Source organism: Choloepus didactylus, chromosome 13 (genome assembly GCF_015220235.1).
Source record: "Choloepus didactylus isolate mChoDid1 chromosome 13, mChoDid1.pri, whole genome shotgun sequence".
Classification (NCBI taxonomy): domain Eukaryota; kingdom Metazoa; phylum Chordata; class Mammalia; order Pilosa; family Megalonychidae; genus Choloepus; species Choloepus didactylus.
The window spans coordinates 64,970,673-64,998,405 of NC_051319.1; the positions used below are offsets into that span (position 1 = coordinate 64,970,673).

Genomic DNA, 27,733 nt, shown 5'->3' on the forward strand with positions numbered 1-27,733 from the left:
TTTATCAAAAACGGATGTTGGATTTTGTCAAATGCTTTTTCAGCATCTATTGAGATGATCAATTGATTTTTCCCTTTTGACTTGTTAATGTGTTGTAATACATTGATTGATTTTCTTATGTTGAACCATCCTTGCATGCCTGGAATAAACTCCACTTGGTCATGGTGTATGATGTTTTTAATGTGTCTTTGGATTCGATTTGCAAGTATTTTGTTGAGGATTTTTGCATCTATATTCATTAGGGAGATTGGCCGGTAGTTTTCCTTTTTTGTAGCATCTTTGCCTGGTTTTGGTATTAGATTGATGTTAGCTTCATAAAATGAGTTAGGTAGTGTTCCATTTTCTTCAATGTTTTGAAAGAGTTTGAGTAAGATTGGTGTCAGTTCTTTCTGGAAAGTTTGGTAGAATTCCCCTGTGAAGCCATCTGGCCCTGGGCATTTATTTGTGGGAAGATTTTTTTTTTTTTTTTTTTGTTATCATCATTTTATTGAGATATATTCACATACCACGCAGTCATACAAAACAAATCGTACTTTCGATTGTTTACAGTACCATTACATAGTTGTACATTCATCACCTAAATCAATCCCTGACACCTTCATTAGCACATACACAAAAATAACAAGAATAATAATTAGAGTGAAAAAGAGCAATTGAAGTGAAAAAGAACACTGGGTACCTTTGTCTGTTTGTTTCCTTCCCCTATTTTTCTACTCATCCATCCATAAACTAGACAAAGTGGAGTGTGGTCCTTATGGCTTTCCCAATCCCATTGTCACCCCTCATAAGCCACATTTTTATACATCTGTCTTCGAGATTCATGGGTTCTGGGTTGTAGTTTGATAGTTTCAGGTATCCACCACCAGCTACCCCAATTCTTTAGAACCTAAAAAGGGTTGTCTAAAGTGTGCATAAGAGTGCCCACCAGAGTGACCTCTCGGCTCGTTTTGGAATCTCTCTGCCACTGAAGCTTATTTCATTTCCTTTCACATCCCCCTTTTGGTCAAGAAGATGTTCTCCGTCCCACGATGCCGGGTCTGCATTCCTCCCCGGGAGTCATATTCCACGTTGCCAGGGAGATTCACTCCCCTGGGTGTCTGATCCCACGTAGGGGGGAGGGCAGTGATTTCACCTTTCAAGTTGGCTTAGCCAGAGAGAGAGGGTGTGGGAAGATTTTTGATCACTGATTGGATCTCTTTGCTTGTGATGGGTTGGTTGAGGTCTTCTATTTCTTCTCTGGTCAGTCTAGGTTGTTCATATGTTTCCAGGAAATTGTCCATTTCCTCTACATTATCCAGTTTGTTGCCATACAGTTGTTCATAGTATCCTCTTATAATTTTTTTAATTTCTTCAGGATCTGCAGTTATGTCACCTTTTTCATTCATTATTTTGTTTATATGGGTCTTCTCTCTTTTTGATTTTGTCAGTCTAGCTAGGGGCTTGTCAATCTTGTTGATCTTCTCAAAGAACCAACTTTTGGTGATATTTATCCTCTCTATTGTTTTTTTGTTCTCTATGTCATTTATTTCTGCTTTAATCCTTGTTATTTCTTTTCTTGTACTTGGTTTAGGATTGGTTTGCTGTTCATTTTCTAGCTTCTTCAGTTGATCCATTAGTTCTTTGATTTTGGCTCTTTCTTCCTTTTTAATATATGCGTTTAGTGCTATAAATTTCCCCCTCAGCACTGCTTTTGCTGCATCCCATAGGTTTTGGTATGTTGTGTTCTCATTTTCATTCGTCACTATATATTTAGCAATTTCTCTTGCTATTTCTTCTTTAACCTTCTGATTGTTTAGGAGTGTGTTGTTTAACCTCCAGGTATTTGTGAATTTTCTAAGTCTCTGATGGTTATTGACTTCTAATTGTATTCCATTGTGATCAGAGAATGTGCTTTGAATAATTTCAATGTTTTTAAATTTATTGAGGCTTGTTTTATGTCCCAGCATATGATCTATTCTGCAGAAAGTTCCATGAGCACTAGAAAAGTATGTGTATCCTGGTGATTTGGGATGTAATGTCCTGTATATGTCTGTTAAATCTAATTCATTTATCAGATTGTTTAGGTTTTCAATTTCCTTATTGGTCTTCTGTCTGATTGATCTATCTATAGGAGAGAGTGATGTGTTGAAGTCTCCCAAAATTATTGTGGAAACATCAATTGCTTCCTTTAGTTTTGCCAGTGTTTCTCTCATGTATTTTGTGGCACCTTGATTGGGTGCATAGACATTTACGATTGTTATTTCTTCTTGCTGAATTGCCCCTTTTATTAGTATGTAGTGGCCTTCTTTGTCTCTCAAAACATCCCTGCATTTGAAGTCTATTTTATCTGAGATTAATATTGCTACACCTGCTTTCTTTTGGCTGTTGCTTGCATGAAATATTTTTTTCCATCCTTTCACTTTCACTTTCTTTGTGTCCCTGTGTCTAAGATGAGTCTCTTGTATGCAACATATTGATGGTTCATTTTTTTTGATCCATTCTGCGAATCTATATCTGTTAATTGGGGAGTTTAATCCATTTACATTCAACGTTATAACCGTGAAGGCATTTCTTGAATCAGCCATCTTATCCTTTGGTTTATGTTTGTCATATTTTTCCCCTCTGTCTAGTAATATCCTTTATTGTACCCATACCGAATCTCTTTAGCACTGAACCTTTCTCCAAGTCTCTCTGTCCTTTCTTTGTTTCTCTGTGTGTAGGGCTCCCTTTAGTATCTCCAGTAGGGCAGGTCTCTTGTTAGCAAATTCTCTCAGCATTTGTTTGTCTGTGAAAAATTTAAGCTCTCCCTCAAATTTGAAGGAGAGCTTTGCTGGATAAAGTATTCTTGGCTGGAAATTTTTCTCACTCAGAATTTTAAATATATCGTGCCACTGCCTTCTCGCCTCCATGGTGGCTGCTGAGTAGTCACTACTTAGTCTTATGCTGTTTCCTTTATATGTGGTGAATTGCTTTTCTCTTGCTGCTTTCAGAACTTGCTCCTTCTATTCTGTGTTTGACAGTGTGATCAGTATATGTCTCGGAGTGGGTTTATTTGGATTTATTCTATTTGGGGTTTGCTGAGCATTTATGATTTGTGTATTTATGTTGTTTAGAAGATTTGGGAAGTTTTCCCCAAGAATTTCTTTGAATACTCTTCCTAGACCTTTACCCTTTTCTTCCCCTTCTGGGACACCAATGAGTCTTATATTTGGACGTTTCATATTATCTATCATATCCCTGAGGTCCGTTTCGATTTTTTCAATTTTTTTCCCCATTCTTTCTTTTATGCTTTCATTTTCCATTCTGTCATCTTCCAGGTCACTGATTCGTTGTTCAACTTCCTCTAGTCTTGTACTATGAGTGTCCAGAATCTTTTTAATTTGGTCAACAGTTTCTTTAATTTCCATAAGGTCATCCATTTTTTTATTTAGTCTTGCAATGTCTTCTTTATGCTCTTCTAGGGTCTTCTTGATTTCCTTTGTATCCCGTACTAGGGTCTCATTGTTCATCTTTAGTTCTTTGAGTAGCTGCTCTAGGTGCTGTGTCTCTTCTGATCTTTTTATTTGGGTGCTTGGGCTTGGGTTATCCATATCATCTGGTTTTTTCATATGCTTTATAATTTTCTGTTGTTTTTGGCCTCGTGGCATTTGCTGAACTTGATAGGGTTCTTTTAGGATGTGTAGACCAATTGAAGTCCTTATCTCTGATTTATCAGATCTACAGCTTTGTGGAGTGCACTTTCTCTAACTAACCAGCAGGTGGCGTCCACGAGCCACCTGTTCTCCACAAGCCAGTTCTCCCCTGCTTAGCCTTTTTGGTGAGTGGGGGAGTGAGTCTTGTGGGGTCCAATTGGTGTACCAAGCTTGCATGTGTAGTTGGTGTTGCCTGCCCTGTATATGGGGCGTGTTTCTGGGCAGTCAGGGATGGGGGGTGGCTCTAACAATCAAATCTCCCTGGTGATCCTAGAGTTTTAAAGCTGCTGCAATAGTCTAATCCTTCAGTTCAGTCCTGCTACAGTTTGTCTGTGCCACTGACCCACAAGTCCTTGGTATTGACGTATGGCTCCTGAGACTTGCAAGTGGGCCCCTCTTCCAGGCCGTGCACCCCGGGTCCCCTGTTGAGGGATGACTGTGCTATGTCACAGGTGAGTGCCGTCCCCCCAGGGCAGTTCTGGGCTGCTGGGCTGTGTAGGGAGGCTCCCAGTCTGCTGAAATGATGGCTGAATGGGGCTTTGTTAATTCACACTGCTCTACCTTCCCAACTCTGGGACAATCAGCTGAGGTTGCAGGGAAGGCTAATGTCCACGCCCAGTTTTGTGGTGTGTGCCTGTTATTTGAAGCACTTCTGTCACACTGGGTTGTCTGGGGCAGTTCTGGGCTATGGGGCTGGCGATGGGCAGGAGTGTTTCCTGTCCACCAGGATGATGGCTGTGAGCGGACAGCCCCCTTTTCTTGGGAGGTTGTGGTGTTTAGTGAATTTTCTCAGCCACTGGATTATTGCGTTTTGTCTCAGAGCTCTCCTAGTTCTGCTCTTGACTTGACCTGCCCAAATTGCAAGTCTTTGAAGCTTTCTGTATTGGGCTTCTTAGAGTAATTGTTTTAGAAAAAGAAAAAAGGATTAAAAAAAAAAGGGCCCTCCTCAGAGATCTAATGGGTTATTGAAATGCTAAGAGACAAAGCAACCAGGGCCATTAAGGAAAGGTCCACAGGGCAGAGAGATCAGGTTTTCTTCGGGATTTGCATATGCGCCTCAGGGCTCTTCCCATTTCTAGGTTCACCAGAACTCCAAAAATCCTCCGCTTTTATTTTGGAGTTTTTCGTGTTGTTTTTTTTTCTCTATGCCTGTCTCCTCTTTGCTGGGCTGGCTGCTCTCAGATTCTCTGGTGTCTGGTCTCAGTCTATCTATGGTTGGAGTTTGGATCAGTAGAATGAGTTTCTGATAAGGGCTGCCACTGCAGTTCTCCCTTCTCCTTCCCGGAGCTGACAGCCCCTCCTCCCACGGGACTGAGCCTGGCAGGGAGGGGCGCGGGTCCCCTGGTCGCAAAAACTTACAGATTTCGCTGATCTCGGCAGTTCCACGTTTTCATGAGTGTTGTATGAAGTATGCCCAAAGTCAGATTGCTCTGTGGTGTCCAGCCCACGCAGTTCCTGGCTTTCTACCTACTTTCCTGGAGGAGTAAGTAAAACATACAGCTCACCAGTCTGCCATCTTGCCCCTGTATTTCCTTTTTATGGACATTTCTTAATGTAGCACAATACTGAAATTATTCTTTGAATTTTGTGAAACCGTACTTTTGAACTCCCCACTTTTTATAGTGATGAGTTATTTTGAACTTTTCATTCCTGATTTAGTTCTTGTGTTAAGTATACTTTTCTTATCTAATATTCTAGTGATTTTGCAGGTAAACTGTTTTTGTTTACTCTTATCATCTTTCAAAATTTTTGTAACTTATTTTTAAAAACAGGTTTTAATTATGCTAGTAGATATAGTCTCTTAGAATAGATTGATTCTTATAAATTAGAGCAGTTGCAGATTTTTAAAAATGTACTTAAGTTTTTACAGCTTAAAAAAGTTTTGTTCACTGTATGTATGTAATGGAATATTGAGCTGCTACAAGAAGGAATGAAGTTGTGAGGTGAATGGACATTGAGGACAGTATGTTGAATGAACTAAACCAGAAATGAAAAGAAAAAAAAAAAAGTTGTGTTCTAAATTGTAATTGAGGGGATGGGTGCTTATCACTTTAAAGGACACATCACTAAATTCTTTCTTTGAAGAGGTGACTCCTAAAAAATCAAATATTTTCACTAGGTTTTTATTTTTTTATAATAAAAATGTCTTACAAAATTTTCTTAGATTGTGGCTCACTATTAGTGTTTATCTAACCTTGAAACTACAGAATCTTCAGAATCAAATATTTTTGAACAGTTAATTTACTCAAGAGTTTCATATATATTGTTTTCAAGTCCAAAGTGATTTGCACATATATGGTATCTATAATGTGAGCATGAATGAACTTTGATTAAAGTATTTACATTAAATTTTGAATTATATTTGAAAATTGAAATTTTTCATAATCCTCTCTTTGAGTCAAAACATTAACAATAAGCAATTTTACAAGTTTATTAAAAATTATTCCCTTAACTTTTGTTAAAATAATTTATTCTACTTATGCATTAGCTTTGGAAAAGAGAACCATAAACAAATATGTTTTCATTGTTTTGATATGAAAAAGTAACCTAGAAGTAATGACAGCGTTAGAAGGTCTTTTGTAGATAGAAAAATAAATGCTTTATAATTATTTAAATATTTAATAAGTACTTTAAAGTAGCTGTGTTATCTTTGCTTTAATTTGTTAGCTTTAACAAATTTTGAGAATGAAACCTTTTTTTAAGGCTTTTATTTATTCAACACTCGTTTATTTTTTTCTTGATTCCTTTAAGCAATACATGATTTTACTGAAATAGACTGTATCAATACCAATTGTTACTGTATTGTAGCCTACTCCAGTGGGTGCAGTTCAGCAAGATCCTGCTCTGTCATCAAATAGAGAAGCACATCAACACAGAGATAAGATGCAACAATCCAAAAACCAGGTTTGCTGTTTTAGATATAAAACTTCTTAATTTGTTTCTGTATCATTTTCTGACAGTTTATAAATGTACTTGATGTTTACCATGTACAGATGGCAGCTATATATGCATATACATGTGTGTATATATACATACATACATATATACTTATTAGAGGATTGAAATACATATTTTTTTCTTCAATAGATAAAATAGATTATATGCATACACATATTGAAGAATTAAAAGTACATTATTTTTCTCTTCCATAGATAAACTATCCCCCCACTAGTTTTCACTATTTTTTTAGCTTAAGGAAAAATCCTTTTCCCTTTTCACAAATAAAGAGAGCAAACTATAGCTGATCTGTAGCTGCATAATCATAAATTCTTAATTAGTAGTATGAATTAGTGTGAACTTTGAGCAATATTTGATATTCTGTTAGAATGGAAGTCTTTGGATACTTCGTGGGAATGAATTATAATAGTAGTTAATCTTTCTAGTCATAGTCTATTTTAATTCAATAAATTATTTATTGAATTTCTGCTCCTTGGTAGCTACTGTTCTATATCCTGCAGAAATACAGAAGTAAGGAAGCTAGTAGAACCTATAAGAAATGATTTGATAATGATCAGCTAAAAGCAGTGTTGGAGTTAAGAGCTCACGCAATCTCTGGAATCAGACATATCTGGATGTGAATTGACCCTGGGCAAGTTAATTAATCTCTCAAAGCCTCAGTTTCCTCATCTATAAAATAGAAATAATGCATGTTAATTCCTAGCGTATAGTAAATTTTCAATAAATCTCACTTCTTGTGGGCTGGTGTTTTTAGTATAATGATTATTATAATAACTACATACATAATTACATTAAAAAAGCAGAATAAGCCATATTACATGAAACGCAATAATGAAGTACTATGGAGGATCTTTGAAATATGTGGGGATCTGTAAAGATTTTGTGGAGGAGGTGGCTTTTGAGATGAGCCTGAAGAATGATGGAATTGTTGAAGGCAGATTAAGAAATAAGGCCATTTTGGGGGAGAATGGACAGTATAAAATATGAAACAAGTTTAAAAATGTAGAATTTGTATAATATCAAGTAGTACAATTTGGTTGGAACAGAGAGTAGGTAGAAGGGAGTAGTTCATGATAAGAAAGTTGATCAAAAATGAGGAGTTCATGTTTCCTGGATAAGGTGATGGAAGGTTGTTAAAATTTTTGAGTAATGTTTTCACCTCTCTTTGAGATCATCTTTGGCATAAAAAATTTTGTCAACACCCTGAGTTAAAACAGAATCCTCAAAGAAATTTTCAGTCATGACCCTTTTTACTTTTATATCTTTATATTCTCAGAGTGCAAATGAGGGTTAAAACAAGAGGTAAAAACCAAAGGAAGTAATAAATCACTTATTAAAAACCATAGCAAAATAAAATACTACACTTTAGGAGATATTTAATAATATTATGCTATAAAATAATGCCATTTTAAAGAGATTAGTTATAGAATTTTGCCTTAACAAATTGGGACAATAAAGGGTCTCATATAAATTACCTCAAATAGAAATTAGAATTAGTTGATAACTTGAGTACCCTGATAAGATGCTGTGTACATGTATATTTATATATATATGTATGTATGTATGTGTGTGTATATATATACACACACACACGCATATATATATAGATGGCTTTATATATACGGAAATGGCTCAGAAATTGAGACTCATAGTTTGAGGTTTTATAAGTCAGAGTAAATTTCTTTGACATACTTGTAAGAAGATCATCAATTTGTGTTTTCTGATTTTCTCCCCTTGAGCTGTTATATATTATAAGTGAAACTCTTATTATTGAATTAAATTATAATTTAAATACTTTAGAGTTTAACTTTCTACATGATTTAGATTTGTCTATCTAGCTAGATTATAAGCTCATTGAGGGTGGGAGCCTTTTTTTTTCATGTAGTTTTTGTCAAACTAAATGTAAGGACTCAAATATTTTTTTGATTTCGGAAATCCTTTAGGATAGGCTCATATATTGAATTTGATACAATCATGATGGGAAATCTGTATCTAGAAAAATCTCTTTTTCTATATTGGAGACTAGTAAACAGTTTGTTTTATGAGAAATCCACAGTTTACATTCTCAAAGATAAAAAGGTAATTCTGTCAATGACTGAAACCTTTGTTATGTCCCTAAATAAAGGATTCTTATCCTAGAGTAAATGGTTGAAGTTTAGGGATCCTGTAACTTCTATATAGTCTTAAAGAGGTCCAGGACCCCAAAATGTTGTCTGTAGTATTTGTCTCAATTTTAGCATCATTTTCATTCATTATTCTTGTCTAGATTTGACTTGTGTAATTTATTTCAATTTAAGCTACAAATATGCTAAATTCAGCTTATGAATTTGGAGAGGTAAATGAAATGACATTATAGAATTACCATAATTGTTTTGATGACATACTTTTAACAAATTTCTTCATGCCACAGAGAATGTAATTTGGCACTGCGCAATTCAATTTAGGAAGCTTAGTGTCAGAACATTTATTCCTTGTGTCTGCTTGAATTTAACATCTCTTCTTAAAGGGTGCTTTGGTCCCCCAGTGTGCTTGGGCTCAGCCTGCCTTCCAAACTCCTTGTTATTTTATAAGTACTTAGTTGACCTCTCAAAAACACAGAGAAAGAATAGGAAAAATTGGAGAACTGGGTATACATGTAAACTCACCCAAACCACTTTTTGCATCATTTCCAGGATTCATTGCAAAGCAAGTATTTTCCTCTTTTATACTGTATTTAGCTGAATTTTATCTAGCAAAGAGGCAGCTGAATTTTATCTAGCAAAGAGTCCCTCTGCCTACTTCTAGAAGTGGAACAAACTACTGCTAACTCATACTCTGAGCCTTGAGAGAGCTTGGCTCAGGAGTGTGATGGCCTTTAAATCTCTAGGCAGATCTCCAAAAGTCAGAGAAACTTAGAACTCTATAAGGAAACTATAGCTGACCTGTATACTTAGGAATCTGTAGGGCAAGAAATGATCTGGCTGGAATTTTAAACCAGCTCTGACCTTAACTTATGGGTTGTACCTAAAGATTTTGAAATATCCAGAAATACCATTTTTGTGGGAGTGAGGGGTCAGGATGGGGGAAGGGGGGCCTGTCTTGTTACTTGGTATTTTGTAAAAAGATTTTCTAGGCTTTGATTGAAAAAGGAAGAAAGAAAAGATCAGGGAAATCTTCAGAATATACATGCTCATGGTGAGAAATGGAAGAGTTTGAATACTTGCTGTACAGTACTCTGCAAACTCTGTGACCTTAGGGAAGTGTTTAATATCTCGATACCTCATTGTCTTTATCAGTAAAACAGTAGTGATTCCATTGATTGCAAAATGAGATAACACATGTAAAGCAGCCAACACAGAACCAAACATGGAATAGGAACATAAGTATTGTGTTCTTCTCCCTTTTCTTTAGTAGTACTTTCAGCATTCCTGAAATATAGCAATCCCTATTGAACAACTACTCTTAATTTTGCTAGTAGATTATTATTAGTTGGTTATAGGCATGTACATTTTCTGAGGAATCTAAAATTGGTTCCTTAGTTTGAACCAGATAAAAAGAGATCAAGGAAACAAAGGAATTCATATATGTAGGATTGTCGCTGTTTTTTTTTTTAAATTTGTTTTGTCTTATCTTCATAGTTTTCTATATAGAGCTTCTCACTTTTCAAACAACTCTTCTGTTTTCTTGTATTATTCTCACAATCAGAAATAGGGTACTAAGCAAGAGAGAAATTTCTTCTAAAATCCTAAGTACGACTATTTAAGGACTACATTTTTACTTTGTTAAAGGTAGCTCCTCATCAGAAAAACAATGGGAACCACTATTGTAAGAAATAATAGTGAATGGCTTTTTCAGTGCTTTCATGATTTATTTGGAGTGTTGTTTTGGGCACATCATTTTTACCTTCCTGGTTCTTTAACTATATCTATAAGTCCTTTCACTTCTAAAATTCTGTAGTTCTATTTTGTTTTTATTGTTGATCATTACACAGTTGCAGCTATTATCTAAAACCTCTCTAATTCAGTGTGCAAAGACAACTGAATCTATGATTCAGAATAGTAAAGGGTATTTTATACATCCTTTTATACATTTGTTTATATATTATGAGGATGAGATGTTTAACATATTGGGTTTTTCTTCTTCCATGCATGCCATATGCATTAAATAAATGGCAGTCGGCAGACCACAGGGCAGCTTGGGACTCTCAGCAGGCAAATCCCCACCATTTGAGAGCTCACCTTGCAGCAGACAGACATGGTGGCTCGGTACAGGTATTTTCTGATTTTTGCATGAGTGATTATTTCCCAAATTTATACAACTAACCCTTTATTGGAACTCATGGCATGATTTCATATCCTAATGAAAAGCTTGTTGCTGAACTCTTATCCATATTTCTTTTCCTTTGTTATTTAACCAAAAACCAAAATTAGCATGGTCTAGAATGACCATCAGGGGTTCTAAGGTTTTGCCTTTGTTCATTTTTTGCAAGTATATGCAACAATATTTAAGTATGTCATATTCATAGCAGGTTAGAAAAGCAAACCGTATTATGTGCAATGTTGTTAATCTTTATTTTCCAATAATAAACTCAATCTTTTGTAACGTTTTGTTAAGTAATAGAACATTTTTATATTTTTTCCCTTTCATTGATTTTGCCTTCTTCGAATCTAAGTTAATTAAGTAGATATCTAACTTGCTTCATCCTTGGCTGATTTTAGCTTTTCTTTCAGTCAATCTGCTCTCTTGTATCTAATTTTTTCACCCTAAATCAGTTAGGACCTCTCAGTAATATAGTATACATGGTAGGAATTCAGAATGTACTTTCTGATTAATTGGTCAAATAAACGTGACCCTGGTTTTTATAATGGTTTATTATGTTTGTTCTTCTAGAAAATATTTAAAGAAACTAATTTCAATGACAAATATTTATTAAATACTCCTCCCAATAAATTTTGTGGATATTTTAAAAATTTAAAGTAGTCCTTTATGCTTTGATTTATTTCTTTTTTCCCCTTTTCTGTACACTTAGACAGCTACTATAAGTCTGCCCTCCCAGTCCCCTAAATTTTAATTTTTTATCTTATGTATATTGTAGATATAGGGAGAGATTACTGAATCTCTTGTGTCTTTTAAAATGTTGATTTAAGGTAATCAAATGCCAGTTTAAAATAGTAATCAATATAACAAATCTTATCTCAAACCATTTTAATTTAAAACCTTTTTAAAATCTTATTTTCTTCCTCCACATATTTCAACTTGAACATTTTCCATTATGTTTTACTAGAGTTGCATTTTTCTTAGTATATGTATATACTAAGGCTATACTTTGGATTTCACTATTTATTTGCGTTCTAGAAATCAGTTCATGATTATAATTTTACAAACTCTCATGTTTTTCTCACCATTAAATTTTGAGGTAATTTGAATTATATAACCAAATATTTTTATAAAATCTATAAAAATTTTTAAGGAATGTGTAATAGAAGCATTTGAATAGCTCTATTAGAGTCTAGAGTGAGGGATTCAAAGGCAGGGGTGCCTTACATGTAAAATTTTTTATGACCTCAATTCATATCATTGAAAAAGCTAATTGAGCAAATTATATATTTAATTTGCATAACACAAACTGGATTGTGTGTGTATCTTTGTGTGTTTATATGTGTTTGAGTTTGTGTGTTTTTTATAGCAAGTGTTTGCTTAATATACAGTGAAATTGGCAACAATTAAGGCACTATTGGAGAGTTTCCTACCATTTCTATACCATTACTACAAATTTATTTTCTTAGCCTCTTATATGATTCTCAAAGGTGGTTCATGCCCTCAAAGAGTAAATAATTTTGATTATTGCCCTATTGCTCCAGTACCTCATGTTCTGTATATTCATGTTTTCAAAGAAATATTTGAACTTTACTTCGTTTCTCATTGCTTCTTTCTGAAAGTTGTATGTCCATAGAGATTATATCTGTCTTCATTCTAAAATTCAGTGTGATCAGTTTTTCTTACTAGTATTCTGGTGACGCATAGGGAAATAAAAAGTTATGCACTTTTCCATTAACTTCATGAATGTATTTTACAACATTAACTGACCTATTGTGATGAACAATAAGTTTAACTGTCATGAAAAATTTACTAACAACCCAAGTAAGATCATCCTTGGATCTTGTCCCATTCCAAAATAAAGATAGAATTCATTTATAATTTATGTCCTACCCATTTCAAAATTATTTGAAAAGTTGTAACATGATACTTGTATATTTAGACTAATAAAATTATAATTTAAAACTAGTAATAATAGGAAAAGTAGCTAAAATCTAAGCCAATATATTTATTATAATTGAATACTCTGTTTAATTCTGAACAAAGGCAGAAAGTGAAACAATGTGTTCCATCATTCTTATCATCTGATAAAGGGAAGAGATAAAGACAAAAAAAACTTTTTAGTAATATAAAAGTATGAGAGGAATTTGCCTTGAGGTTCTTTCTGCAAAGGTCATTAAATAACCTATTGGACAAAGTTTCCAGCATTGGTTTTGCAGAAGGTGCAAGGACTTTATATGGCAATTAAAAAAAATATTCTTAGCATAACATCAAATGGTTTTCAGTAAAGACATTTCTTTGTACTTCCATAATAAGCAGGTGGTTATCTGGTAATAAAACATGATACAGCCATTTTGGCCTATGGCTTTCATCCTTCTTCTATCACAGCACTCTTTCCTATGGAATTGATAATTGTTTTCATTGTAGCATCACTCAGCATTCTACACTATTGAGAGTTGATGCACAAGATGAAACCTCTTGCTACTTTGATCTACAGAAAGATCCTCAGATATTTGTTATTCCAAATGTGCTTTTATTTTTAGCTTTCAATTTTTGAAATAGTTTCAAACTTACAGGACAGTTGCAAAATTAATACCAAAACCAATTCAGAAAACTGCAATTTACCCCCTACCCACAAACCCAGATCTACCAACTTTTAACATTTCACCACATTATAAAAAAGTATCTTGAACAGAGGCTGTGTCTTAGGAAATGCTCAATAAAGAGAACCTATTCCTTTTGCAAAATAAGAAACTTGACTAGTATTTTTATCTGTCTTTGAGAAGTGGATTATAGAAAGACAACCAAAAGAAAACATTGGCAAAGGGAATTTATCTAATCTTAGTCTATCTCTTTAGTGGAATCAGATTAATTTGCAAACCAGAAGGGTATACCTGTGCATTTGACAAAATTTTTCTACTCCAGAGACTAAGAATAATATTCAAATATCTAGAGACTTTAGTTTGAATCTATTCTTGACTTGTATGTGTTTTGGAAAAGCTCCCAGGGGAATCAAGTGTGCCCCTACCCCTTATAATCATTGGTAATAAATGTGGCTGAGACACTTGGACCTACCATATTCAATTTCCTGGCCATTTATTATTCAGCATGTTTACGAATGCATACTAGTTACTAGGTTCTTTGAATAAAAGGAAGAAAACCAGAGAGTGCTGCCTGTCTTCATGAAGCTTTCTGTCAATTGGGGAGGCAAATAAACAGTCACCATGATAAATAGAGAAAGTACAAGGTACTATGGGAAGATAGAGGAAAAGTACCTAGTCTGTATTTGGAGGGTTGGGGTTTCCTGGAAAAGATGTTATCTAAACTGAGGCCTGAAGAATCATTAGGAATTAGTCAGTTGAAGAAGGTAGAAGGGGTCAAGAGAGGAGTAAACAAGGCAGAGAAAAGAACATGTACAAGGTTGTGGTGGAGAGAGGGACATAATTGAGTAATCGAATACAATTCAGTCAAGCTGGTACGTGTTGAGAAATGAGATTGAGAGGTAAGCAGGAGGCAAATAATGAAGGAGATAACAGGTCTTGTTATTAAATTTGGACTTTATTTGGAGAATTTGGAGTAGCCATAAAATGAAGTAGGTAGGGGACTAACTTGATTAGATTAACATTGTCTAAAGATGCCCTTTGCTGAAGACTAGATTGAAGGGAGATTAGTCCAAGGCAGATACACAGCTTTCAAGTCTATAGCTAAGGAGGAATGATGGGTAGCAGAAATGAAGAGAAATGAAAGGATATGAAAAATAGTTAGGAGGTAGAATTTAGTTGAGTGTGGTGTCTGAGGGGAAGGAAGTTGTTATCCCTTTTTGATAGGTTTCTACCTGGAAAATCAATATCTCCAAAATTAAGTTTTGAGATGTACCACTTGCAGCAGGGAGTGGTAATCTCTAAATTCCTTGTAGCTGTGCACTTCACTGTAGCATAACTCCAGTGAGCTCAATGCCAACTGAAAATTTGACCATATAAAAGCTGAGAAGCAACTGGAAGCAGAGAGAGGAAGACAAATACTAAGGGGATTACTGAAAAACTATTTTACCTGGCATGGTATATCTCCCATTTGTTTGGGAATCTCTTGGTATTGAACAGCCTTTGGTTTGAATTTAAAGGAATAAGGTGACACTGAGCACCTGGGGAAAAACAAAGAGTGGAGTCACAAAGGTGGAGGCTCATTGTGCAAGTAGGCACTGTTGAAGCAAATGAATGGATAGCATTAATTGTTGTAATATGCAGTCTGATATTTTAGCCAATATAACATCAAAAATATAAATACAGTTGATGATAACAGACAAATCTATACCTTGAGATGGTAGGAAAACATGCAAGGTTTAAAAGTCAGAGAAGTAATGGATGCTATAATTCAGTCAGATCTCAATTATGGTAATTGTGAGTGCTGACCTTCCTAAAACATTTCTAATAACTAGTTTCAATCTTATCCATCAAATCTTTGAAAACACATAGCTACTAATAAGGAACAAAATTGAGTGATTATTACAATCATATCTTTGATATATAGTTTTCTGGGAATACTAAAATAGGCAAAAAATAACAATAGATAATGTTATAGAAGGAGTATAAGTTACATGACTTTATCACATAAATAGTTACAGGCTCATCTCCTTTAGGAAATTCCTTATCAAGTTATTGGAGTAATCAGTATTATGCTGATAATCTTTTACAGTAACATTTATGATAATATCTCTAAAGATTGAAATACTCAAAAAATGTCGCTCTCTGATTAATAGCTCCTTCTTTAGGTGGAAATTAAATTGAAAATCTGTTTTGCTTTATCTTTGTTGAAAGTCAACTGTGTCTTAGGGTCAACATTTGAAATATCAAGTATATCAATTATGCATTAGCTATAGATTTTAGACTGTGTGAGAAAGGTGGTTTTATATTGTACTGGTAATCAACTTGATGAATTAATAATATTTCAGAAACTCTTATGTTCTAGATCAAGTTATAATTCTAGAAATGTCATCTAGATAAGTTAGTTCTTATAAATTTATAAGAATTTGGCTTATAAAGGTAATTTGAATATATTTATTTGATTGATTGATTTAGGGTTCCAGGAATATATTGACACAGATTACTTATAATACTATGTCTTTGTTTCTCCTTTGTCAAATTCCTTTGTAAAAAGACCACTAATTTTTCTAAAAGTGAAAACAGTTGCAATGCTGTGATCAACTCTCATGTCACTGGTATTAGGTAGGCTGACTTTACAAGAGGATGCAGCAGTATCACCATCTCTAAATCTTCACTGTATTGATTCTGTTCTGACCCTGATATATTGGCGTTGTACTCAGAGGGTCAGGGAATCTGGGAGATGCAGAAGAAATTACATAAAGGAAGATGTTACTTCCTTCTGATCTGCTTCTGGTAAATCATGCGGAATAGGATTCAAAACATTTTGCTAAAATAAAGTTTATCACGTCAGGTATAAAAATTCTTCCCCCATGAACCAAATGAGTAAACTTATATAATTACAGTGTATAATAGTTACTGTTGCTGGAAAATATCTGAAATTTAGGATATCTGTATTTTCAGTTTTCAATTATTCTCATTTAGGTAAGGAAAGACCTGTTAGAGGAGCAGCCTATAATTTAAGGTGGGGTCTCTCCAGCTATCTAGGATGTTGATCAAATGAAGAAAAAGAAAACCTGTTGCATATTATGTTGAGGGCACAGCAATGGAAATTTATGCAAGGCACTCTGCTAGTTAAAGGTAATAGAGAATACAAAAGTATAATAAGAATCCTGCTTTCTAGCTCCTTTCCAATGTAATGTAAGAACTCGGACATTTTTAAAATTAATAAGAACCAAATTACATTTAATAATTAGAACAAATTCTTTTTAAAGGTTTTTGGAAAGTGGAGGAAATAAAGAGAAAAATGTACACAGAAAGTTGGAATTAATAGAAAGAGTAAAGTTAGGCACCCAGAAGCAGAGAGGCTGACTTAGATGTAAGAGTATTCTTTGGTGACTTTGCCTCTGAAGATGACAGTTTTGCATGTTTTCAGGTGTATGCAGAAATGCAATGTAGTTGCCCCACATACGATATAGGAAACCAAATTTTCTTAATTCCTGAATCAACCCAAATACAGTGGTTGATTTCAAGTTACTTTTCTTGGGGTGAGATGTGGAGAGAGAGTCTTTTTTTCCTCCATGCTAGAATATAAGGTTCATAAGAGCGGGGATGTTTGTCATCTTGTTTACTAAGATATCCCAAGCACTTAGAATAGTGCCCGACACATTGTAGACCTTTAGTAAGAACTTTTGAATTAATTAATTTTTAGAAATTTGAGACTCTATAAATGGTACTCTTAAGTTTAATAGTCAGCTACCAACTCTTTGATATATCAACACTTTTTTTCTTTTAAAGATATTTGAGGACTGAGTGGGGGATTCTTAGGTTTTGAGCCTGGAGGTCTGGGAGGATGGTGGGGCTTTGATAGAAATAGGAACCATAGGAAGAGTAACAGATTTAAGAGGGAGGATGATAAATTCGGTTTTGGAAATACTGAGCTTGAAGTGCCAAAGGGAGATGTCCAGCTAATCAAAGATGTGAGTGAGTGGTTAGGCTCAGGAAAGTCTTTATATAGAGATGATAGCTGAAGCCATGATTGTAATGAAATTGCTAGTAATAATGATGGTAATGATGGCCACCATTTACTGAGCTCTTGTGCTTTATATACTGATGTCATTTCATCCTCATATCAACCTTGTGAAATAAATAACTACTGTTTTCCATTTCATAGTTGAGAACACTGAGGTTTAGTAAGATAAGATGTCTTTCCCAGGGTCACATAATTGGTAAGTGGTAATGCTAGATTTTAAATTTAGACCTGTATATTTCAAAGTGATCAGCTGATGCCAAATGACACAGAATTGTACAAGAAAATGAGGGCTGAGAAAAGGCCACTAAATATATTTTCTAAGAATAATTGGTTACCATTAAGAGAACTCTTAATCAGAGTTTTGACAGAAGGGCAGAGTACAGATTGCAGAGTTAAGGAATAAATTAATGGGAAATGTTTTAAAAATGAAAGTGTTTTGAAACTTTTTTTTAATTTTTATTTTGTAAAGAAGCTTAGTGATAAGGGGAAAGGAAGAACTAGGGCAGTAATGTGAATTTGTAGGACTGGGAGCTTTTTGGAATTTTCTTATGGTTTTGATCCTTGGTTTGTTTTAGGATATCATTCATGCATGCGTGCACTGCTTTATTTCAACAAATATTGATTGATTGCCTATTTTGTGCCAGATGTAGTGGGGAGGTAGAGTGGGAAACAAGACAGACAAGGTTCCTGCTGTCATGGAGCTTAAATTTTAAGGGAGGCAAGGAGAGGTGTCAAGAAACACAATAAATAAACAGCACCGCTAATAAATATTAAACAATTAAAAATATGAAGAATTGCTAACAATGTGAAAGAGTGTGTCTGGATAGATGGAAACTTTAGATTGTGTGATAGAAAAGGCCTGTCTTGGAGATGTTCTCTGAGAATCTGAAAGACATGAAGCCAGCCAGTAGACAGGAATAAATTCCAAGCAGTGAGACTAAACGCCACCTTATGGTGGGAATAAGCTTGACATACTGGATGGAGGCTAGTGAGTGAAGGGAAAAAAGGTATGAGATTAGAGAGGTGAACGGTCATCAGATCATGTGGGGTTTTGTAAACTGGGATAAGGAGTACAGGTTTGTATTCTAAATGAAATGGGAAGCCTGCAAATGGAGAGGTTTAAGCAAGAGATTATACATGATCTAATTTATAGCTTAAAAAGAGCAATCTGGTTGCTCTGTGGAGTATACATATGGGGGTAGGGATTAACAGGTAAAACAAGAAGACTAGTTAATAAGTTTTTGCTCTTATTCGGACAAGAGATTATGGTAGTAATCTGAAATTGAAGTAGTAATAGAGACTAAAATTGTAGTAATAATAGAGGTGGTGAGAACTGATTAAATTTGGAATGTTGATGGGGAGGATTTAACAAAGCCTGCTGATGGATTAGATGAGGGGTTTAAGTAAAAAAAGAATCATGGTGACTCCTGAATTTGGGGCTTGAACAACTAGTGAATGGTATTGCTGTTTATTTAAATGGGCAATATGAGATGTAAACTTGAGCATGGCTACAGGTTGAAGTGAAGGATCCATCAGAAGGAGAAATATTAAAGTTTCCAAAAAGCAGTATTTCATGATGTAGCAAGGTACCAATGGAAATGAGCTGATTGAGATACAAGTGTATGGATTCACCTGAAAAACTAGAGGGAAGGAGACTAAAGTCAGGAATTTCCAATGAAAAAGAAGGAAATTGAAAAACCTTATATTGGATGACCTTGATCTTTAATAAAATGCTAGACCTATTACTGCATTCGATTATGAGCAACTATATACTAATTGTTTTGTGTTCCTCATATTAACTTTCTAATTTAAATATATTAACCTGATTGTGTTATATAACTCATTACTTAGCATATATAGATACATATAAATAATATATCTATTATTTGCAGGTTGTAAGTTCTACAAATGGGGAATTAAACACAGATGATCCAACTGCAGGACGTTCAAATGCGCCCATCACAGCCCCTACTGAAGTAGAAGTGCTGGATGAAACCAAGTGCGTATTCATTTTGACAGTTTTCATAGCTTTTTGTCTTAAGCTCTGCATGTTTGAGATTTATAGTTATGTACAATTACTTTTAGGGTTTTTTAAAAATTTTTTTGAAGAAATAGGTGCATGCCAAACAAGTGGTATGTTTATTTTAATCACTAAGTTTAAAGTAGTGCTGTTCCTGTGAAGTCTTTAATAATACCAAAATAGCTATTTATGAACTGTGCCCAAATTGTTATTTAGAATTACCAGCATATTTTCAGATTTTGAATTTTAGGAGTCTTTATGCATGAAAGTTATTGCTATACTATAGATGCTTATTTTCTCTGTAAGCATAAGGGTAAATAATTATTAATTTTATAGTATTATGCATGCTTTAATATTAATTTTAAATTAGTTATCTTGTGTGTGAATGTAAATTATAATAAGGCTCCTCATAAAAAAATTAAGCATGAAAAACAATATGTTAATTTCATTGTGGGCTGTTTTCTGATGATCTCTCTCTCTCTCTTTTTTTTTTTTTCCTTGTATTTTTTTTTTTTTTGCTTATAGCTGCCAGAAAGTGTTGAACATGTGGTGAGTTCTCAAGTGTAGGCAGGCAGAAATAGCTCCGTTGACTGTGATTTCAAAGATTTAGAAGCGTTTTGTGTTATTAAAAACAAACCTCTTGATATAGAAATCATAATTGGTAAAAGTTATTCAAAAGCATTTGATGTCATTAACATTAGCTCTGAAAAAGCAAGAAATAGTTGTGTGAGGAGCTCTTTTGCCTGCTGCAACTTTTGCTTCAAATGGCTTAGATTTGGGGGCACTTTTGAAATGATTAGATGTTACACCATTCCTGCTTGTGCTTGTGCATTTGTTGTGTAACACAGAGGCTTTATTTGCTATTTTAAATAGAAAGGTTTTGAAGTTATGCTTTCTTTTTTCCTGTTTATAATTATTAAATACACATTGTGGCCTCTACCCTAGTAGTATCACTAAAACAGTATTTAATTTACTAATTGTCATCACCATTGAATACCCATGGTATACAGTGATAAATTTAATGATAAACATAATGAGATAGTTATGAAAAATTGTCATCTAAATATTCCTACTAATTGCAGATATTATGAAAAATAATGTTTCTACTAGTAGAAATAATGTTAAATTTAAATTATTTTCTGAAATTTGCATTTAGTTGTAAAGCTGTGTTTACAATGCTTCTTTTAGTTTCAGGACAAGTTTTGAGTCAGCTTTGGAGTGAATAATGAAAGTTGCTTAGACATTTTGACACATTTAGCTCATGTCTGAAATGAACCTTATATAATTTCCAAAGTAGTGCAGCATGAGCAGACTTTTGTGGGTATTTTTTTTTAAAGAGCAATAGTCAAGTATCCATTTTAATAAGCTTTGACTGTGAGCTTATTGACAGTATGACTCAGTGGATTTCAGGATATAGTCAGCTACATATGTGTGTATTTTAAGATAAAAATTAAAACAATGGCTTATGCTTGTTTGTGAATTTTAGGTACAATCCTAAGTAAAGTTATAAAATAGGGAGGCTGTGTGGCGATGAGAAAATACATAAATTATAGAATCCTAATTCTGCACCTTATTTGTTACTTTCTTCAAGTTTGTTTCTTTTTCTTTGAAATGAGGCTAATAATATATACCTCATGGGTTGTTGTGAAAATTAAATGTGATAAAGCACTGATATTTTTTCTGGCATATGACAGATACTCAATTGTTATTATTACTTCTATTTATGTCTCCATTTCCAGCTGCCAATGACCTTTCTCGTTTGTGAACTTCCCAGACTTGTGCTTTTTCCATCAGTGTCCTAAATTATTACTTTCTTACCCACACACTTCAACTAAAACTGTGCTGTTCTATGTTCACATCCTCCTGGAGATCTGCTTTCAACCAAATCTATTGCATTTATCCATTTATTCACCCAAAAATTGCACTGCTGAGATTCTAGAAATATTTGACTGTCCTTGCCCTTCAGTATGTTACAAAGCAGCAGAGGAGATTGCAGTACTATTAGCATACATCAGTATTTGATAAATACTATGAAAAAGGTAAAAACAAATTATTAGAGCTTGTAAAGAAAATTATTGCTTCCTGATATCCTGATGATCAGAGAATGCTTTATGGAAATACTTTTGAAGAATGGCATAGTAATTTAATTAGTTTGGATGGGTGTAGGAGTATATGTGTTTATATGTTTGGGTGGGTCTCTATCTGTAGGTGGTGGGGGATGATAATGGTGAGAATGCTATTCCTAAAGAACATGTTCTCCATTGCTTGGAGCATCTATCCAGACTCCTTGGCATGGCACCATATCCCTTCTTACCTATCATAGTCTGATCCCTGCCTATTTGTCCCAACCCCGTTTCCTTCCATTTTCTGTGCTGAACCCTATGTTTTATATATTTATTGGTTCTTTAAATCTGTCTTTGAATGTTATTCTCTTCATCTAGTCTCCTGAGAACTTCTCGAAAGCAAGGACTCTGCCTTTTGCATCTTTGTAGACCTAGTGCCTAACATATTATGCCTCAAAAAATATTTAACTAATTGGCCTTTTACCAGTCCAACTCTCTACTCCTTTTCACAGTTATGTCCGTATCTTTAAATCCAGTAGTCTCTTTTCAGATCTCTTTTCAGATTGATCTTTTAGACACATTTTTCAGTCTTTCTGTGCATGTATCTGTTTGTTTGGCATTGTATCCCTAGTGCTTAGCATAGGGCTTGGCACTTCATATGTGCTCACCTAGTATTTGCTGAATAAATGAATTCTTCTAATCTTTTTTGTTAACTTCTTCTCCACCCTACTTCTCAGTGTAGCAGTTCTTCAGGTTTCAATATTAGGCCCATTCTCATCTCATTGTTAACATTTGTTCTCTAGGTGATCTCATCCATTCCCATCACTTTAAAAACCAACTTTATGTTGGCAACTCTCTAATTTATATCTTCAGTTTAGTCCTTTCTTCTGACTCACAAGTCCAGCTGCTTACTTGCAGCTCAGATGTTCCTCAGGCATTTTAAACTTCGTGTGTCAAAAGCTGAACTCTTGAAACTTTCCCATATATATGTCCATAACTTGGCTTCCATGCTGATATAACCCAGCTCAGTGAATGAACCCTCTTATTTATTCAGGTGCTGAGATTAGACACATAGGAGTTATCCTTAACCCCCTACTCCTGTACCAAGTCACATAAATTTTGTAGCTAAGACATCTCTCAAATCATCTACCTTGCTGCTCTCTTTGACTTCTAGCAATGTTTTTAGCACATAATGTATTTAGCAATGTGTTCAGCAGGAATATTTGTTGAAAAAAAGGAAATGCATGGATATTGCAAAGAAAGAGCTGTGTGATTTAGTTTGTCAAGTGAAATATTTTGTCTTATTGGGAGAATTAATAAATATGACTTTTAAAATAGATATTTTAAAAAAATTATTGCACAGCATAATTCTGTTATGCAATAATCTGTGCATAATTCTATTCTACAGACTTTGGGGTTGAAAACCTAGAAGAACTTTCCTTGTAGGGACTGAGCTAGTGCAACAAAGACACAGAGATAAATTTAAATATAATTATGTAATTAGAATCAGACATGACTTTGAAAAAGACAAAACCAAATGCATCCTCCCCAAAGTCCAAACAAACAATCTAAAACACTTTTGTGCTTCTTTTTAAACTGAATGGTGAGGATTGCAAATGGAACACGTTCTCACCAGGAAGTTCCTATTTAAATGCCTCCCCAAGAAACCTTGAATGATCTTTCAAGTTGCTAGAAGCTGTTTAAAGCTATTGTAACTGATATCATGAAAAACTTAATGGAATATCCAACTCATTTCAACATCTTTTGCATAGTTTATAATATGATTAAGTCATGTTGATGCTTTTGAAAGCATGTATGTGTTGTTGGAAAATGGAGGAGGATTTTCATCTCCTTTTCAGATAACTATGGATATTCTTCTTTGATACTGCCCTAAAATTCAGTGAGTTTTTTCATTTTATTGAGATATATTCATGTACCGTACAGTCATCCATGGTGTGCAATCAACTGTTTGCAGTACCATCTTATAGTTATGCATTCATCACCCCAATCTAATTTTGAACATTTTCCTTGCACCAGAAAGAATCAGAATAAGAATAAAAAATAAAGGTAAAAAATAACACTCAAATCATCCCCCCATCCCACTGTATTTTTCATTTAGTTTTTGTCCCCGTTTTTCTACTCGCCCATCCATACACTGGATAAAGGGAATGTGATCCACAAGATTTTCACACTCACACTCTCACCTCTTGTAAGCTACATTGTTATACACTCACTTTCAAGAGTCAAGGCTGCTGGGTTGGAGTTTGGTAGTTTCAGGTATTTACTTCTAGCTATTCCAATACATTAAAACCTAAAGAGGGTTGTCCATATAGTGTGTAAGAATGTCCACCAGAGTGACTTCTTGACTCCATTTGAAATCTCTCAGCCACTGAAGCTTTACTTCATTTCATCTCGCATCCCCCTTTTAGTCAAGAAGGTGTTTTCAATCCCATGATGCTGGGGTCAGACTCATCCCTGGGAGTCATATCCTGCATTGCCAAGGAGATTTCCACCCCTGGGAGTCAGGTCCCATGTATGGAGGAGGGCAGTGAGTTCACTTGCCAAGGTGGCTTAGTTAGAGAGAGAGGGCCACATCTGAACAACACAGAGGCACTTATGGGGAGACCCTCAGGCACAATTGTAAGCAGGTTTAGTGTCTCCTTTGCAGTAATGAGCTTCATAAGGGCAAGTCCCAAGATAGAGGGGTCGGCACATCAAACCACTAGTCTTCAGTGTTTGTGAGAACATCAGCAACAATCCAGGTGAGGAAGTCCAGCACTTCTGCATTTTCCCCCAGCTCCTCATGGGGGCCCTGCATATATATTTTTATTCTCCACCCAAATTAGTAAGTGAGTTTTAAAGGTTAACTGCAAGATGGAATCTGAAATCATCAGTGAACTTTTTTTAAAATTCAGTTTTATTGAGATACATATTCATATACCATCCAGTCATCCACAGTGTACAATCAGTTGTTCAAAATACCATCATATAGCTTTGCACTCATCACCACAATCAGTTTTGGACATTTTCATTACTAGTTCTTTGCTATGATCTCAGCCAGTCCACCCATTCCAGACCGATGTACAATGTGTGTCTGATCACAGAAGTCCCCCAAACAGTTGTCCCAGAAAGCTCGTGGCTAAATACCAGCTGTCCTAGAGGGGTAGCTAAATTCCACACCTCACCATTCCACCATCTTGCCCCACCTCTATCAGTGAACTTTTTATGTGCAAAATATTGGTTCACTGACTTATGGAAATCATCCAAATTTTGACACATTTCATTATATGATACCAAAAAAGTCACATTCTTTAATATTTCCACTGATCTAATTGGAAAAGTATTTTAGTGTTAGGAAATTGTCAAGTTCTCAGTAGCAAAATTAATGGCTAGTAATTTACTGTTTTGTCAACATTTTAAACTTTTTTTTTAGCTTCAAGTGCATAGCACTTGAAAAATGCAGTGATTACTAGTATAGTTTAGTGATTCCACCTTTATTCATACTAAGGCACTAGCAGTTTTATCCATCATTTCTTTTGCACCACTGCCAAAAAGGCAAATAACATCTTAAATATTATGAAATTAGTTTTTGACCTTTGGACTCCCAGAGATACATGACCATGTTTTAAGAACTAGTGATTTAAAGCAAGGTTCTTCAGCCTTTCTACTGTTGACATTTTGGGGCAGATAATTCTTTGTTGGGGGGCTGTCCTGTGCATTGTAGGATATTTAGCAACATCCCTTGCCTCTACTCATTAGATGCCAGTGGCACCCATTTCAAGCCATGACAATGAAAAATATCTCCAGACCTTGTTAAATGTCACTTCAGGGGAAAATTGACCCTGGATGAGAATTAATGATCCAGAGGAATTCAGAAGAGTGCTTGAAAGTATTAGGAAGAAGAGATTTTACAGAGAAAAATGGGATTTTAGATAGAACTAGACACCAGTTAGAAAACATTCTTGGTGGAAAAATTACATATTTGGGGGGATATTGTGAATGCAGCAGTCTGTCTGGAGCTGGAAATTTCTATTGGGAAATAAGGAAATATAAAGTTGGAAAGGGACTTAAATTCTAGACCAGGGACAAACTGTGACCTGTCGGTCAAGTCCAGCCCACCACCTGTGTTTTATTGAAACACAGCTGCACTCATTTGTTTACAAATTTTCTGTAAAGCCAACCCATGGCATAGTGTAAAATATTTGCAAATCATATATCTGGTAAGGGACTTGTATCCAGAATATCCAAAGAACTTTTACAACTCAACAGTAAAAAGACAACCCAATTAAACCTGGGCAAAGGATTTGAATAGACATTTCTCCAAAAAAGATAGAAAATGACTGATAAGCACATGAAAACTTTCTCAAAATCATTAATCATTAGGGAAATACAGATAAAAACCACAATGAGATACCACTGCATACCTATTAGGATGACTATGATTAAAAAAACAAACAAACAGAAAATAGCAAATGTTGATGAGGGTGTGGAGAAATTAGAGCCTTCATACATTGCGGGTAAGACTAAAATGGTGCAACCACTTTGGAAAACAGTTTGGCACTTCCTTAAGATGTTAAACATCAAATTATTATACTACCTAATAATTTATTCCTTGGAATATACTCACGAGAAATGAAAATATATGTCTACACAAAAACTTGTACATTAGGGTTCATAGCAGCATTCTTTATAATAGACAAAATGTGGAAACAACCCAAATGTCCATCAACTGATGAATGGATAAATTATGGTTTATTTATACAGTGGAATATCACTCAACAATATAAAGGAATGAAGCACTGATACATTCTGTAATACGAATAAACCTTGAAAACATTATGCTAAGTAAAAGAAGCCAGACACAAAAGACCATGTACTGTAGTTTACATTTATATGAAATGTCACAGTAGGCAAATACAGAAAGATGGAAAGTAAATTAGTTTGGAAGAGAAAGAGAGTGACTCCTCATCATTTTTGGGTGAGGAGATGTTCTGAAATTGGATAGTGGTGATGGTTGCACGACTCTGTGAATATACTAGAAACCACTGAATTGTACGCTTTAAAAGAGTGGATTTTATGGTAAAATCCATAGTTCCTCATTGCAGAAATTCTCAGACTTGTTTTAAACACATAAATTTTGTCTTTTCTTTAATCAGGTTCATTCTAACATTTCTCCTTACTCAATAATGCATTCTTTATATCCTCTTAGTTTGTGACTAACAATCGTGAGCATAATTTCCTTTTTCAAGTTGTATCTTATGCTTCTCTCTTCCATCGTTTCACGGGTAGCTAGTTACCTGCTTAGAATTCCCCTTCAGAGATTATTTCCTTTCTGACTCCCTCCCCTTTTTTTAACCTCTGATTGGCAGAAATTCCATGAATTAGAATGTACTCTACAACGGACATTTCAGCATCCCCAAATCTCTTAGAATAGTACCTCATTGGAATAAATATGTGATTTCCAAGTGATGAAAAATGTTCTCTTCATCCAAGTATAAAATGGTCCCTTCAGTAGTAATGAGATTGTGCCTTATTTGTTTATTGTAGCTGAGAATTTTACCTCAAGACAGGCGATACAATCTTACCGTTTCTTCAAGGAATTTAGGAGAACAAGCCTTCCTTTAGTTATTGAGTTTTTAAGAAGTATGAAACAATCTTTTTTCTTTCTTTCTCTTTTCTTCCTTTGCCCATTCTAATATTTACTGAAAAGGAAGTTATATTTGGATAGATCAAGGCACCTATATTCCATTAGGGAAGTTAGGGAGTATACCAATGATTTTTATGTGGTGGTTTTTCAATCCTAGCTATACATTATGTTTAGGGTATAGGGTTTAAAGAAAAACTTACTAATGCTTAGGCTGTACTTTCAGAGTCTGTGATTTGTTAGTTGGTCTGTGATGAGGCCTGGTTTTCACTATTTTTTAAAAGCTCCCCAGGTGATTCTAAGCAGCACCCAGAGTTGAGAATCATTGGTCCAATACAAGGTATTATATAGGATGAACGCTATAGGAGAGGGATAAAATGCTATTGGAGTTCAGGGAACGGAGTATGTACTTTTAGCTGAGAAGATCCGAGAAGTCTTCATGGATAAACTC

The 27,733-nt window shown here is 34.8% G+C and overlaps 1 protein-coding gene across 9 annotated transcripts in view; it reads left to right on the plus strand.

The window, feature by feature from the left end:
* The window catches only part of CSNK1G3 (casein kinase 1 gamma 3), a 134,503-nt gene that overhangs the window by 101,258 nt on the left and 5,512 nt on the right, over positions 1–27,733 (plus strand). For 4 of the 9 annotated variants that reach the window (XM_037800940.1, XM_037800942.1, XM_037800948.1 and 1 more), the window contains 4 exons: positions 6,480–6,575; positions 10,784–10,879; positions 19,448–19,554; positions 20,101–20,124. In XM_037800940.1, coding sequence (XP_037656868.1) covers positions 6,480–6,575; positions 10,784–10,879; positions 19,448–19,554; positions 20,101–20,124 — 323 coding nt within the window. Of the gene's footprint in view, positions 1–6,479; positions 6,576–10,783; positions 10,880–19,447; positions 19,555–20,100; positions 20,129–27,733 lie in introns of those variants that run through there. The other 5 variants (XM_037800945.1, XM_037800946.1, XM_037800944.1 and 2 more) reach the window with 4 other exon arrangements.